This window comes from Pholcus phalangioides, unplaced genomic scaffold (assembly GCF_987345545.1).
Source record: "Pholcus phalangioides strain wild (caught in Gottingen) unplaced genomic scaffold, Ppha-v1.0 ptg000039l_1, whole genome shotgun sequence".
Taxonomy (NCBI): Eukaryota; Metazoa; Arthropoda; class Arachnida; order Araneae; family Pholcidae; genus Pholcus; species Pholcus phalangioides.
In genome coordinates, this window is record NW_028301625.1 from 22,469,563 (window position 1) to 22,482,255 (window position 12,693).

Genomic DNA, 12,693 nt, shown 5'->3' on the forward strand with positions numbered 1-12,693 from the left:
ACTGCCCTGCCCTTACCCAAAGCCTTCGTCACATGATCATAGAAGCAAAGAAGGTTAATCACACATGACTTTCCTTTCCTGAACCCATGCTGATTCTCCGACAATACATTATTCTTGTCTATCCATTTCACAAACTGCCTTTTGATAATTTCCAAAATTTTTGAGAGGGAGCTCGTCAAACACACTGGACGATAATTGGACACAGCTTCTCTACTACCCTTCTTAAATATCAGAACAACATTAGTAAGTTTCCAATCTCTTGGGACGATACCCTCAGCAATACTACTCCTGTATATCTGTGCGACTGGTCCCAACAATTCATTAGCACATTCCCTGAGGACCCTGGGATAGATATCATCTGGTGCTTTGCTTGCACATATATTTTTTACTTCTCCGCCTTCCACTTGAATATTGTTGAGGATTTTATTACCCCATGCAACACTCATATATTGAATATCATTATCTCCATTAAAAACCTACGTGAGTCATTGAAAGCACTACACATGACTACATTGCTCTCTAATCTAGACCCTCCTATCGACAGGGGGGGCCAACTGTGTCCCCTTACATCCATTATTGACGTATCTAAAAATGATTTTGGGTCAGAGCCAATGTTATCTGCCAATCTAAATTCAACTTCCTTTTTGCTACCCCTTATAGCTTTCTTCAACGCTCTTTTATCAGTAAACAATGATGTCACTTGGATCAGATCACCTATGGGTTGTTTTTTACCAGGGTTGGTAAAAAACCAAAACTGGGTTTTTTTGGTTTAAATAGCATTAACATTGAATGATTTTTCAGAAATTTTGTTTTTAAACTTCTAATAATAATTAAAAATAAAATGTTTATTAATATAATTAACACTATTCCAATATTAATTAATCTACAAATATTTCTTACACTTTAACAAAAATCCACTTTTGTAATTTAGTTTTTTTTTGCTTAACTCAATGAATTACTTTGCTTGAAAATTCTTAATGTGTTATTATTAACTATATAATATAGAGGTTTTTTTCTCCAGTTACTTCCAGTATGCTTAATTAGGAAGCTATTTTGCAAAAACTGTGAAATTAGATGAATATAATGTATTTAATGAAGCACAAATAATGCAGATTAATTAGCGATGATTTACGATATACGGGGCGATTATAACTAAAGTTCTGATTTCAAAACACTTAAAAAAAAACCATCAGAATGACTTCAAAATTTACATGAATATTCCTGAAGCAATGGAATTTTGAGTGGCAAAGGGGGAAAAAATATTTAAAAACGTAAAATTAACACACTACTCATCCAACACTTGGGAAATTTGCTCACAGAATGGAAATGATAACCAGTCAGGGCAAAATGATAACTTAATTAGCATTGCACGATTTCATTTACGAATTTATACAAAATGCTTTCAATGCATGCTTACTTGCATGTAATTATGATAGGGTAAGGTAATTAACCAGTCAGGTGACCAATTAATTTCTCCTTTTTCTCCTTATTAAAAGTTTGAAACTAATAAAATGAATTTTCCTGCTTAAAATTTTTTATGACTACATTTAAACTGACTTCCTCTTTTTTAAATCACCAACCAAAAAATTATGAGAATTTAAATAATTAGTAATTAATTTTAAAAAATTGAAATAATTCGATTAAATATTGGGGCGACGGCGTATGCCGTCGTAACCACCTGACTGATTAAGGTAGATGGATACTTTCGGAATAACATACAATAATTAAAACCTGAAAGTGTTGACTGTGAAGAGGTCAACTAAAAATAGGGTCTTTAAGTAGACTGTCGAGCCATCGAGAGTAAATTAAATTTTAAATAATTTGGCAAGTACCAACCAAATTTATTGTGGTACTAATCATAACCAATTGAATTAGTATTTAGTCATGACAGAGCACTGGTTATAAATTTTTTCTACAATCCAATGGGGGGGGGGGAACAAAAATTACCGCTTATTTTTCAAATAATAGGATTAATAATGAAAATTAGAATACACAAACTCACCCTGATGTATTTTCATCGAAAAAAAACTTTTCTTACACACTCGAGCACGACAGTTTCAATTGTAAATCTATCGATTCAAGTCTGGTAATTAAGAGAAATAACACTCTGCCGTTAAGTTTCGAAACAAGATCCTGTGAGAAACAGTTTCTGTACGAAAAATCTACAAAGATATCGCTGATAAGTTTCGTTTAACAACGAATTATATGAATCGCCACTATCTAGTGAATTCGCCTGTTGGAAAATCCAAGTATGAAATGCCTACATCTTCGATAGAGTAATTATGTTTGTACTTCATCTTCACTGTTTACACCAATGGTTCTCAAAGTGTGCATCGCGGCTACTGAGGGCACCGCGCTGAGCCGTCGATATTGATGTGTGGCAATCATTGTGGTCAGCAGTAAACATAGGTAGTACTGTACTTTTACTCTCTATCTAACATGCAAAAAAAGAAGACGACGACTAAGGCAATTAGTGCAATGCCGATGCTGTAGGCACAACCATGCTAATAACATCCAATCACAATAAAGAATTGGCTATTGGCAAAATTGGACAACCAAAAAAATCTTCTCGCAAGCTTCTACAGCTGGTTGTCGGCAGACTTCATTGGTCATTTAATAGCATTTTTAGCGTTGATGAAAATAAAAGAACTTCGGAAAAAAAAGAAAGAGGAATATCAATGGTTTCAAAATCTTCTTTCCTTCCTTGGAGTTACCTCCACCTCACACAAATATATCTGCTTTCTGGCACCCAAGGGGATGTCGGCCAAACAGAAAGACCCCGTCGTTCCATATGCTCTTTGGAATTCCTTCACTAATTGTAATAGCCACGAGCACTTTTTGATGTTATCAGGGTTTGAAACTGGAAGCTGTTTCTTCTCCCACGAAATGTAAGTTTCAGGAAGGAAAAAAAATCATGTTTCCCATTTCAGAAGAAAAGGATTTCTTTTACGAAAATTGTGGTCCCCCCTAAATTTTGCGACCAGGTGGGATCACACCTTTTGCAACTGCCTAGGTCTGGTCTGCTTCAACAAAATGGAAAATGAAAGAACAGCGAGATTTCTATCGGTTTGAGAAAGGGGTCTTCCTTGTGTCACACGGAACCCATGTGATGGTCACAGATGCATACCCCTTTAAAGAATAATATTCAGTATATAATAAAAGAATAAAAAGTGAATCGTTTCCTCATCCAAGATCACTGACCCTCCTGAAATCCTTCGGAAGAACCGAAATAAAAAATGTTCGAGCCCACGTGATCATGCGCAGGGCTACCTTTAAACAGAGATCTAAAAATCATACCCCCAACTGATGGGGGGCTAACAGGGCTCCTACCAAGAATGAAAATTTGTTTTGGCACTTCCCCCCAAATTTTCCACCACGAGCCACCAATTCTACCTTGGAAATACTGTATACAGCGGCACCCTGTCTTGGCCGAAAGTGCACGTTGCGGTTCCTAGTGGGTTCACTGTGACTTTGCAACATTGATGCGTGCCTGTTTCGTGCTCTAAATTGATTTCTTTCATCACTTCTAAAAGGCGGAGGAGAAACGATGACTAGGGCCAGGCCCCCCCCCCAAGGGTGAGGCTGACAGGGCTCCAGCCCTGGGCCCGGGGCAATTCTCGTTATTTTTTGTTTTTCCCGCTATAAATTCATTATAAAGGGGCCCGTGAATGTCAGGTTGCGACCCCCGCAAAAGATGACAGAGCTCCATAGATTCGTCTCTTTTATTTATCAAATTTACTGATTTATTTTATTTTCTTCGAGTGACTACGGAGCCCTTCCCAAAGTGCACATGGAGCCCCAAGGACTCCGCGGAGCACCGATTGAGAACCGCTGGTCTAAGGAAATAAATGCACTCGCAATTGCACCACTGTCAAGACTTGTAAGCAAATTATTCCATATCTGCCGGCATAGGCGTACGCTGAATTTTCTCTGGGGGGGGGGGGGGTTCAGATTTTTTTTCCTTCGGGGGGGGGGGTTTACTTTTTTTCCTGCAAAATAACACTAATCTTGGCTCGGGGGGAGGGGTTAGAACCCCAAAATCCCCCTTTGCGTACGCCAATGTCTGCCGGTATGTCATGAACAAGGAGACAAATTTTCCTTAAAAAATCTTTGCAGGCATTCATTCGAGTGAAACATGTGTCTGTCTCACCCCATCAATGCAGAATTTCATTTATTGTAAAATACTTTTACTCTGAGGTAAAGGAAGGACGCCTGCGTGCAGGGCCACAACTAGATATTTTGTCACCCGGGGAAAGCCGGAATTTTGGCACTCCTTGCATGAAGTGGAAGCAGTTAAAGAATGAATTTGCCGCCCCTGGTTCAGCATTCAAGGCACCAGACCCGCCTGCTTCCCCCTAGTTGCGCCCCTGCCTGAGTGGACAGAATCGTAAAAAAAAGCGGATGTGGTCTCCAAAAATATCCATCGTAGGTGCTCGAAGCTGTAGGAATAACGGATGAAGAAAAAAAGATTTTTCATTTTGTTTTAGGTTTTTGTTCACTGCAAAACACTGTGGGTGCTCAAGCAGCAGCAGCCCCCCCCCCCCGGTTCTGACGCCACACCAAAACATATGCATCTGAATACCCTCCATCCCTTCAGGCAAAACAGGGAAAACGGACACAAGCAGAAATGTGAGAAAGCGGGGCGGGACACTACAGTAAAATGTTTGCTGTATCGGCGCCTAAAGGCGCTATCAATTGTGATGGCAGCGGGGTCTCCAGCAAGATTCAAGACTCAGAGAGGAAAAACAGGCAGTTTTTCCTTTAATTTTGATATTTACGGAAAAAAAATCAAATCTATATAGGAGGTTTTTATTCCTGAATCAATTCTGTGGGTGCTCTGCCCCGTTCTACAAGAGAGTGTAGGTGCCGGAGCACCCACAGCTCCGACGCCACTGTATACAGTAGAACCTTGATTAACTGGGCTTAATGGTGAAAGCATAAAAAAAACATTAGTGAATATTAAGACTGGGTAATACACAGTATGAGATGTGGTACTTATGGGACAGAAAATGAAAATGTCTGTTGGGTAATGTAACTACTAGTACACTGGTCTTTGTCCTTCAGGGACTGCTGGTGTCTTTATTGGATTATAAGACCACCCCTGTGTGTGTGTGTGTGTACGTGCCCCTAGCATGATGGTGTCGCTACTGTTGCTGCTTCTTTGTGAAGGAAAAAAAAAAACAAATAAAAACCCTGTGAGATAATGCACCATTACATTTAGATGTGTAATGTGATCCTTATTCATGAATTTGCTAAAGATATAGAGCATCAGAATGTCCCCAAGAATATAAAATGTGGTAAGAATGAAAAAAATGGCTGATAATGAACCAATATGATGTTTTTCAACGAAAAAAATTATATTTAGGCCACTTTTATTTGATTTTTGAAAAAAACTCACTTAGTTAATCATGTTAATATAAAAGTTTTATCTTTTCATTTAAGGAGTTTGTTATGTGGTTTGAAAAATACTGAACTATACACATAATTAGTATTTTTTTTATTTGGAGCACACGATTTTATAGTTATTGTATTAAAGAATGATAGAAGGATTTGTATGCCATATAATTCAGAGCCATCACTCAACTGTTTGCTTGGTTTAATAGACGCATTCAAGAGATGAGCTTGTACTTATCTTACTTAAAAGTTCTTTCCTGTTTTTTGTTACATTTTCTGTTCATTAACATTGGTATAGATAGGTAGTTTTACCAACTGCTATGGATCATCCATAGTTTCTACAGATGGCCACACACAATTACAGAACTACCAGAGATACTCTCAATACTTCTGAAATTGTTTTTTCTTCAGTTTTTTTTTGGTTTTTTTTTTTTTGGAAAAAAATTCAGGTTGGTTTTTTTTTTTGCAGTATTTACTTATTTTTATTATTTTGTTCCATGAATCATATCAATCTTTATGTACTAGCTACAGCATAATGACAAATTTGTATAGGTATGTGACAGAATGAGAGATTTCAAGAGAACACAAACATCAGACTAAAAAAGGGTAATGATTGAATTGGCGTGTTGTTCGCCATTAAGAGCGTTGTCTAATTGAAACAAATGTATGACAAGTTTACACTCCAAGCCTTCACCAGAGCCTCTCTACAGAGCAAAATAACAAGCCTCTAATATAGTAACTTTGAAAAATTTTAAAGTGTAAGGAATATATCATCTGCACCACGTCAAACCACAAAAGTGCAAAAAGTTACATTTGAGAATAGTGCATTTAAAGGTTTTATTATGTCTAAAAAATCAGGACTTCAACATCAGGGAATAGAAAACTCTAAAGATCAAAGCTCAATTCTGTATTGTCTATGTATGGGAAGGCAATGTCATATGCACAGATAGTGTATTTAGTAGTTTTGTATGTGCAAGACATTTTCACTGTACACTAGCATGCTCAGCTTAGAGAGTTTTGTTGTAAGTGCTGTAGGAGCTCTGACATGAAGAAACTATTTAGGGGTGTCTAGAGTTACTATACAATGCAGGGTGATATTGCATTGAATATACATGAATTACTGAGGGACTCTGCAACCTCAAAGTTTCTTGGGAGGAGGGGGGGGGCTCATGAGGCCTGAGTCACTAGGTTTCTATAATGGGTTGCTCTATTTAAATGAACTTTTGATTTAAAAATTAAATTTTTTAAGGATTCCTTTATTGGGCTATGATTGTTGTCTGGAGAGAGTTCTCACCCGTGGTGAAGCTCAACATTCATCACTACTGAGAGGCCAATGTTGGCATGTCTGGACGGGATGACTTTGAAATACTTTCTGTGATATTCTTTCCTTGCTATTGTTTTGAATTGTAATAGAGAATTCCTCTATTTCTGTTGGTTGGATAAAAATCTTTTTGTTATTGGCAGGAAGCTTGTCAAAAACTATCAGCCAAAAAAGAAAGAAGAGGAAGAGAATCAGTAAGTATTTGTGTATATATCGTGCACCAATAAATTTTAGGAAATCATAAGTTTAATTGTTTTAACTTCAGAATAATTTTATCGAACTCTATACTGCTTATAGTCTGCACAGGACCAATGATCCTTCTGTACTATGTGTGTGTGTGTGCAATAAAACAGTTTGAGCGCACAAAATCATTAATACACCAATGGTGTATGTGGCATATTACCATATTGTGCTCAGAAAAAAAGATCTGTGCATGTAAAACAAAAACTAGAGGAAATGTTGCACAAGGTAATGGTTTGTAAGTAATGAATGGATTTTGGGAGATTGAAATGTAAAATAAAAATATTTGTAAAGAATATTGTATTTTTTTCAAATTTTAAAGTTCAGTTGTTACAAACTAAATAATTCAAGCTGTATTCAAATTATATCAGATTTTCAACATGCTCATCATTTGTGAAAATGTTGAGTGAAATTGTGGATCTTGCTGGGCAGCACGAGATCATTGCTGAAACATTTGCTGGCCAAGTCTGTAAGGAAATTGCTGACCTCGTGAAAGAACTAAAAGAAGAGAGAAAAAAGGTTATTATCGTATATTCTTATATATTCTCATTGTAACAAGTGTTAATTTTGGGAATCGGACACTGACATTTATATCTCGATGTTTTCTACAGTGACGGCTCGTGGTCGAATGTTGTGGGGGTGCACCAAAACAAAATTTCATTCTAAGATACCAGTAGTTAATTTATACACAAATATGATTTTTTAAATTTATTTATTCTAATTAATTAGATAATTTGTGTACTGAAATTTTATTTTCAATACTTCTGTCCTATTAAAAAATATTCATGCTCAACTTGGCAGTATAGAAGTAAGCAGTCAGTACAGTATGCCTGACCACAATTTTTTCCAGAGGATTCTGAATTGATACAGGGTGTCTCAGTACCATCAGTACCAGGTTTAAAAAACTTCTAAGAAGGGTAGGGTGCACCCAAACGACTCGAGATGACATAGCAATGTGAAGTCGGAAATGATATTGTATCGTACACAGAAAACACACCACATAACAGAGGTCAAGGGTTGTATTTAAAGTGTCATCAATGAGCTGTAATGCAGGTCTCGCATCCTGATGCATGAAAGTCCGATCAGCATTCTGGAAGGTTCCAGGATGTCTGACTTCCCTGCAATGCATGCAGCCAGTTCATTGGTGCCGATATATAAGTCAAGTAACACCCTGGATAAAACACTGTGGTTATAACTGTGCGGTTTTGTATTTTATTACTTTTGTCCCATTCATTTCAATATATTTAACCCAGTTATAACATACTTTGCTCAAAACATGCATTTTGGATATAATTTACGGAAAAAAATTGGCCTGACCTAAATTGAATGTTTTCATCATTGCCTAGCAGGCTATCTGGCGACTTACAAATCATCACAAGTTTATATATATGCATGAGTTGTGTTGTGTATGTATGTGTAGAAAAGGATTGAAAGAGCCAGGAGAGGATTTTGTTGACAAATCATTTCAAAATGAGTGCTTATACAGAGAAAAAACACAGTTGAGGTTGAAGGAATTATGTCATAAAAAGGGAGAAAGTAGCCAAGAAAAAAAAAATTGGCTGTGTGAACCCAGTGGTGGGCAAATGTTTTTAGGAGAAGGATAAAAAAAAATTTGGTGGGCTTGACATATTTAGCCATTTATTCATAATTGGAATCTTAGAAATGAAGTGGCAAGATGTGTTCTATACTTTGAAGACTGCCACAGTTTCATTGCAAATGAGACACATTGGTTTATCCTTTACAACTATGAAAAAATAAATACAAGTACAACATATTGCATATTTTGTTCAATTTTTTTGCATATGCAAAAGGGGTTTTTAAATCAATTTCTATTTAAATTCTCTCAACAATATATTTTCCATGTGCAAAAAAGTGAAACAACCCCTTGAATGAATTTTTTAAAAACACTGAAATCGAAAACTTCTATACTATTACTTTTAAATCTGCAGCAGGCTGGATAGAACCTCTATGTCAGCCATAGTTTGCCTATCACTAGCTTAACCAAAGAAGAAAAACAAATTTAGTTAACCAAAGAAAATAGTTTGGATATAACATACTGCAAAAAAAAACCTTGAAAAATATTAGTCTAAAAAACCAACATATTTATATATAATATTCATTGTATGCTCGGGTGATATCCTAACGTTTTCTCACAAAAAGGAATGAATTTTTCAATAATGAAAAATTTCTTCGCCACAATAGTTGCAGCTATCTACAGATGACACCATAAAAAAATGTTTAATTTTAGCATCATCTGTTGGCAATAAAGATAACTATTTTTACAAAAAATTTGTTTAATAAAATTCTATACTTCTGTGCAAACTAAATTGTTTTTTGAAATAATGAATTATTTACTTTTTTTGTTACTTTCTGATCACCTTATTGATATTTATTTGAAGCAAACTTCTCTCAAAAATTTTCCTTTTTGTGTAAATTTTTCGCACACACACTTTGGGAAATATGTAGTTAAGTACGCTTATACTAAATTATTAAACTGCATGTATAATTCAAAAAAAAAATTATTTTTTGTTTGAACTTAAAATTTCCACAGATGTGGAATTTTTTTTTATCACTATATATATACACACACACACCATTGGGGTGCAGAGTCTAACGCACCGATGAAAACATAATTAACAAACTGTGTGGGACTTTTTACCTCTCCACTGCTACAGCCTCACAGAGTGCTCACGACCAAGGCGTTAGCACTGAAAATATGAACTGAACTTGTTTAGTAGAATCTCTCTAGTTAAAATTTCTAAATTATTCTTCTGCAAATAGAAACAACATTTCACTTCTGAATATTTTTCAATCAAATAGTAATAAACCCCACGGGATATATATATCAGTTTTGAGACATTAAATTTACATTACTTAGACCATCAAACCCATGCTTAGAAATTCTCTTGGAGGATGCGCGCCTTTATTACAAGCCACCCCTGGTTTTCTGTTTTTTATTTGAGTACATTTTGCAACAAATTTCTCTAACGGAATGATAATTTCATTGGGTGACATATTTTTAGTTTATCAAAAACATTTTTGTAAATTTATTGTTAACATTTTTCTAGCATTTACAAGATGGCCAGAAACACCAAGGTATGCTTCAAATTTCTAGGACACACCTGGAAAAGGTAATAACCTTCTCTTCAGCATTCATATCTTTCATATCATTCATATCTTTCGTCCATAAAATCCTCTTATTTCTGTAATTTTAAATTAATGGTTGAAAGATTTCGTAAATTCTGCTTCTTTGACATGTTTTCCATTCCCCATCACCTGTCAGATCAAATGTTAGTGATCAGAGCCAGCTTTTGTTCATTAGATAACAGAAGGAAAGAAAGTGTTTGAATGTACCTTTTTTCCTTCTCTTTGAGGCAGTAAATGAATATTCGTTCAGTATAAATGATAGTAAAAAAATGAAGCATTTCTCTTTTTAGATTTATTATTCCCAGAATTGGGGAAAGACACTATCACTTTTGCACAAAATCAAAAGAACTGCTTGAAAAAAGGATGTAGTAATTTACAAAGAGTATAGTGATAGATTTCCACTATCTCGTTTGTAAAGTGAATCAGTAAAATTTATAAAACAGGAATGGGTTCATACACGTATTTTTATTTTGGTTTTTTTTTTTTTAAATTTCATTCTCGTATTTCTGCATTAAACATAATCAAATCTTGCCATATGAGAAAGGGTTACTCTTGTGTGAATACAAAAACTACTATAAACAAATATGTAAAATTTTGTATTGCCAAAAGCCTTTGATATACAATATTCTGCTTAGAACCACATAGATGTGGTTCTAAGTAGAATATTGCCAGATTTGAGCTGAATGAACTTGTGGCATTTGTTTTGTGATTATTTATTCTTTTTAGAAGGAAAAAAAATAAATAATCTTTTGGAGGGAAAGGGTTGCTTTGTGTTACTTTGCAAGCTCCTGTGTTCTAATGAAACAGTACTATAAAACACTTTTTATTGTCACGACTAATTTCCTGTAAGAAAGTCATGGAGTTTTAATAAAAGTTTATTTTTAGCTCTTGTAGCTAATTCAAAGACACTGCCTATCCAATAATTTTTTTTTTTTTGGATAGGCTGTTCTGACTGAGTTTTAATTCTAATGATAATTTTTTTATTCTATTCATCCTTAAGTACAAATTTAATTTTTTGATGTCTAATGCATTATAATAATGTCTACGTTAATTACATAATATGAGTTTAAAAAAAATTTGAACATAAGTTAAACATAGAACATTACCGTTTTGTCATTGCTAAAAAAAATCAGGTTTTTTTTCCGTTGAATGAAAAGTATATGTAGTTTATGAGCTTTAAAGTGTTAAAAGCTGTCCAGTTTCTACAAAAATTTTCTTTGTAATTTTTCTAAATGTGGTTTTCACATCTGTACCCAAAATTTCTCATGACATTACTAAATTGAAACCTGAAGACAAAACAATTTTTTTTTTTTAAATTGCCAGCTAGTTTACTAACAAGGAAAACTCACCAAGTCAGTCAGATAAAAGTTATTAACCACTCGTCTGATTAACAATTTTTCAGTCTAATTATTTCAAGTTTTGGAAACTAATTAGTAATTATTTCAATTACTTTTTTGTTGATTTAAAAACACAGTTAAGAAAACGTGATTGAAGTCGGTTTCAATGTATTTGTAAACAATTTCAATCAGGAAAATATATTTTATTAGTTTCAAACACACACACTCACTCTCTCTCTTTTAAAAAAGGAAAAAATGAGAAATTAATTCGCCAGATGACTGGATAAAGCAGCTGGTTTTGGACGTTTTCTCTCTATGGGGAAAAAATGCTTGGTTTCTAAATAAAACTCTAATTCAAGTACAACAAAAAAAATTCTTCAGCACAGGCACAGAGATTTTGTCTCACAGAAGAAATTCACTGTACAGTAGCATCGATAATTCAAGCATCTGGATGATACGAGGTGCTGGAACTGTTTGAAATTCTTTTTCAAGACTGTATCTTGCTGAGAACAAGTTTTTTTTCATTTTGCCTAATTTTTTCTGCGTATGTAAGTAACTTCAGTTTGAAAAAGTCTCTTGATTCTTAGCCTGAGGTTTTCAATGGATCTCCTTCCTTTTCAGAACTTTTCACATGTCCCTATAAAGTAAATTCATATTGAAAAAATAATAGTATTCATATTGGGCTCCCAAGACTGATACCAGCCTTCCTTTTAAAGAGACCATGGGCTATTGCAGCTGTGTAATGGACTGAGATATTCTATATCCAAGCCATTAAATTAAGGAGAAAACGGGTAAGAGTATGAGTATATGCAAGTCCAAAGAAAACAAGTTAGGCCATTATGTTTCATCAAATGAGGCTAACGGGGCTCCAGTCTTTATGATGGACTCCTAACCCAAGGACGGACATTCTACTTTATATTTTTTACTATATATATTTACTCATAAAATCAACAGAGCCTCCCCATCAAAACGTTTTCCATTATTTTCTTCGGGTGATCCAAGTTTTCAGTAATTCAAGGTGGTCTCATTCACCTTACAATACGGTAGAATCTCTATATTCTATGCCAGGGCCGTCTTAAGAGCATCTTGGGCCCCCGGGCCAAGTGATTTTTCTGAGGCCCTACCTGACGGCACTGTTGTATGCAGAGGCAGGTTGCTGTTATTCTGTGCAGATGTCAAAATGTTACATGCACAGTAACAACATATTCTTGTAGGTAAAAAAATGTTAAAAGGCACATTGGAGTTGAACCAAAC

General features: G+C 35.0%; 1 protein-coding gene across 9 annotated transcripts in view; it reads left to right on the plus strand.

The window, feature by feature from the left end:
• The window catches only part of LOC149065712 (formin-binding protein 1-like), a 146,052-nt gene that overhangs the window by 84,634 nt on the left and 48,725 nt on the right, over nucleotides 1-12,693 (plus strand). For all 9 annotated transcript variants that reach the window (XM_089253868.1, XM_089253867.1, XM_089253866.1 and 6 more), the window contains exons 3-5: nucleotides 6,859-6,909; nucleotides 7,327-7,474; nucleotides 10,024-10,086. In XM_089253868.1, coding sequence (XP_089109994.1) covers nucleotides 6,859-6,909; nucleotides 7,327-7,474; nucleotides 10,024-10,086 — 262 coding nt within the window. The remainder of the gene's footprint in view (nucleotides 1-6,858; nucleotides 6,910-7,326; nucleotides 7,475-10,023; nucleotides 10,087-12,693) is intronic.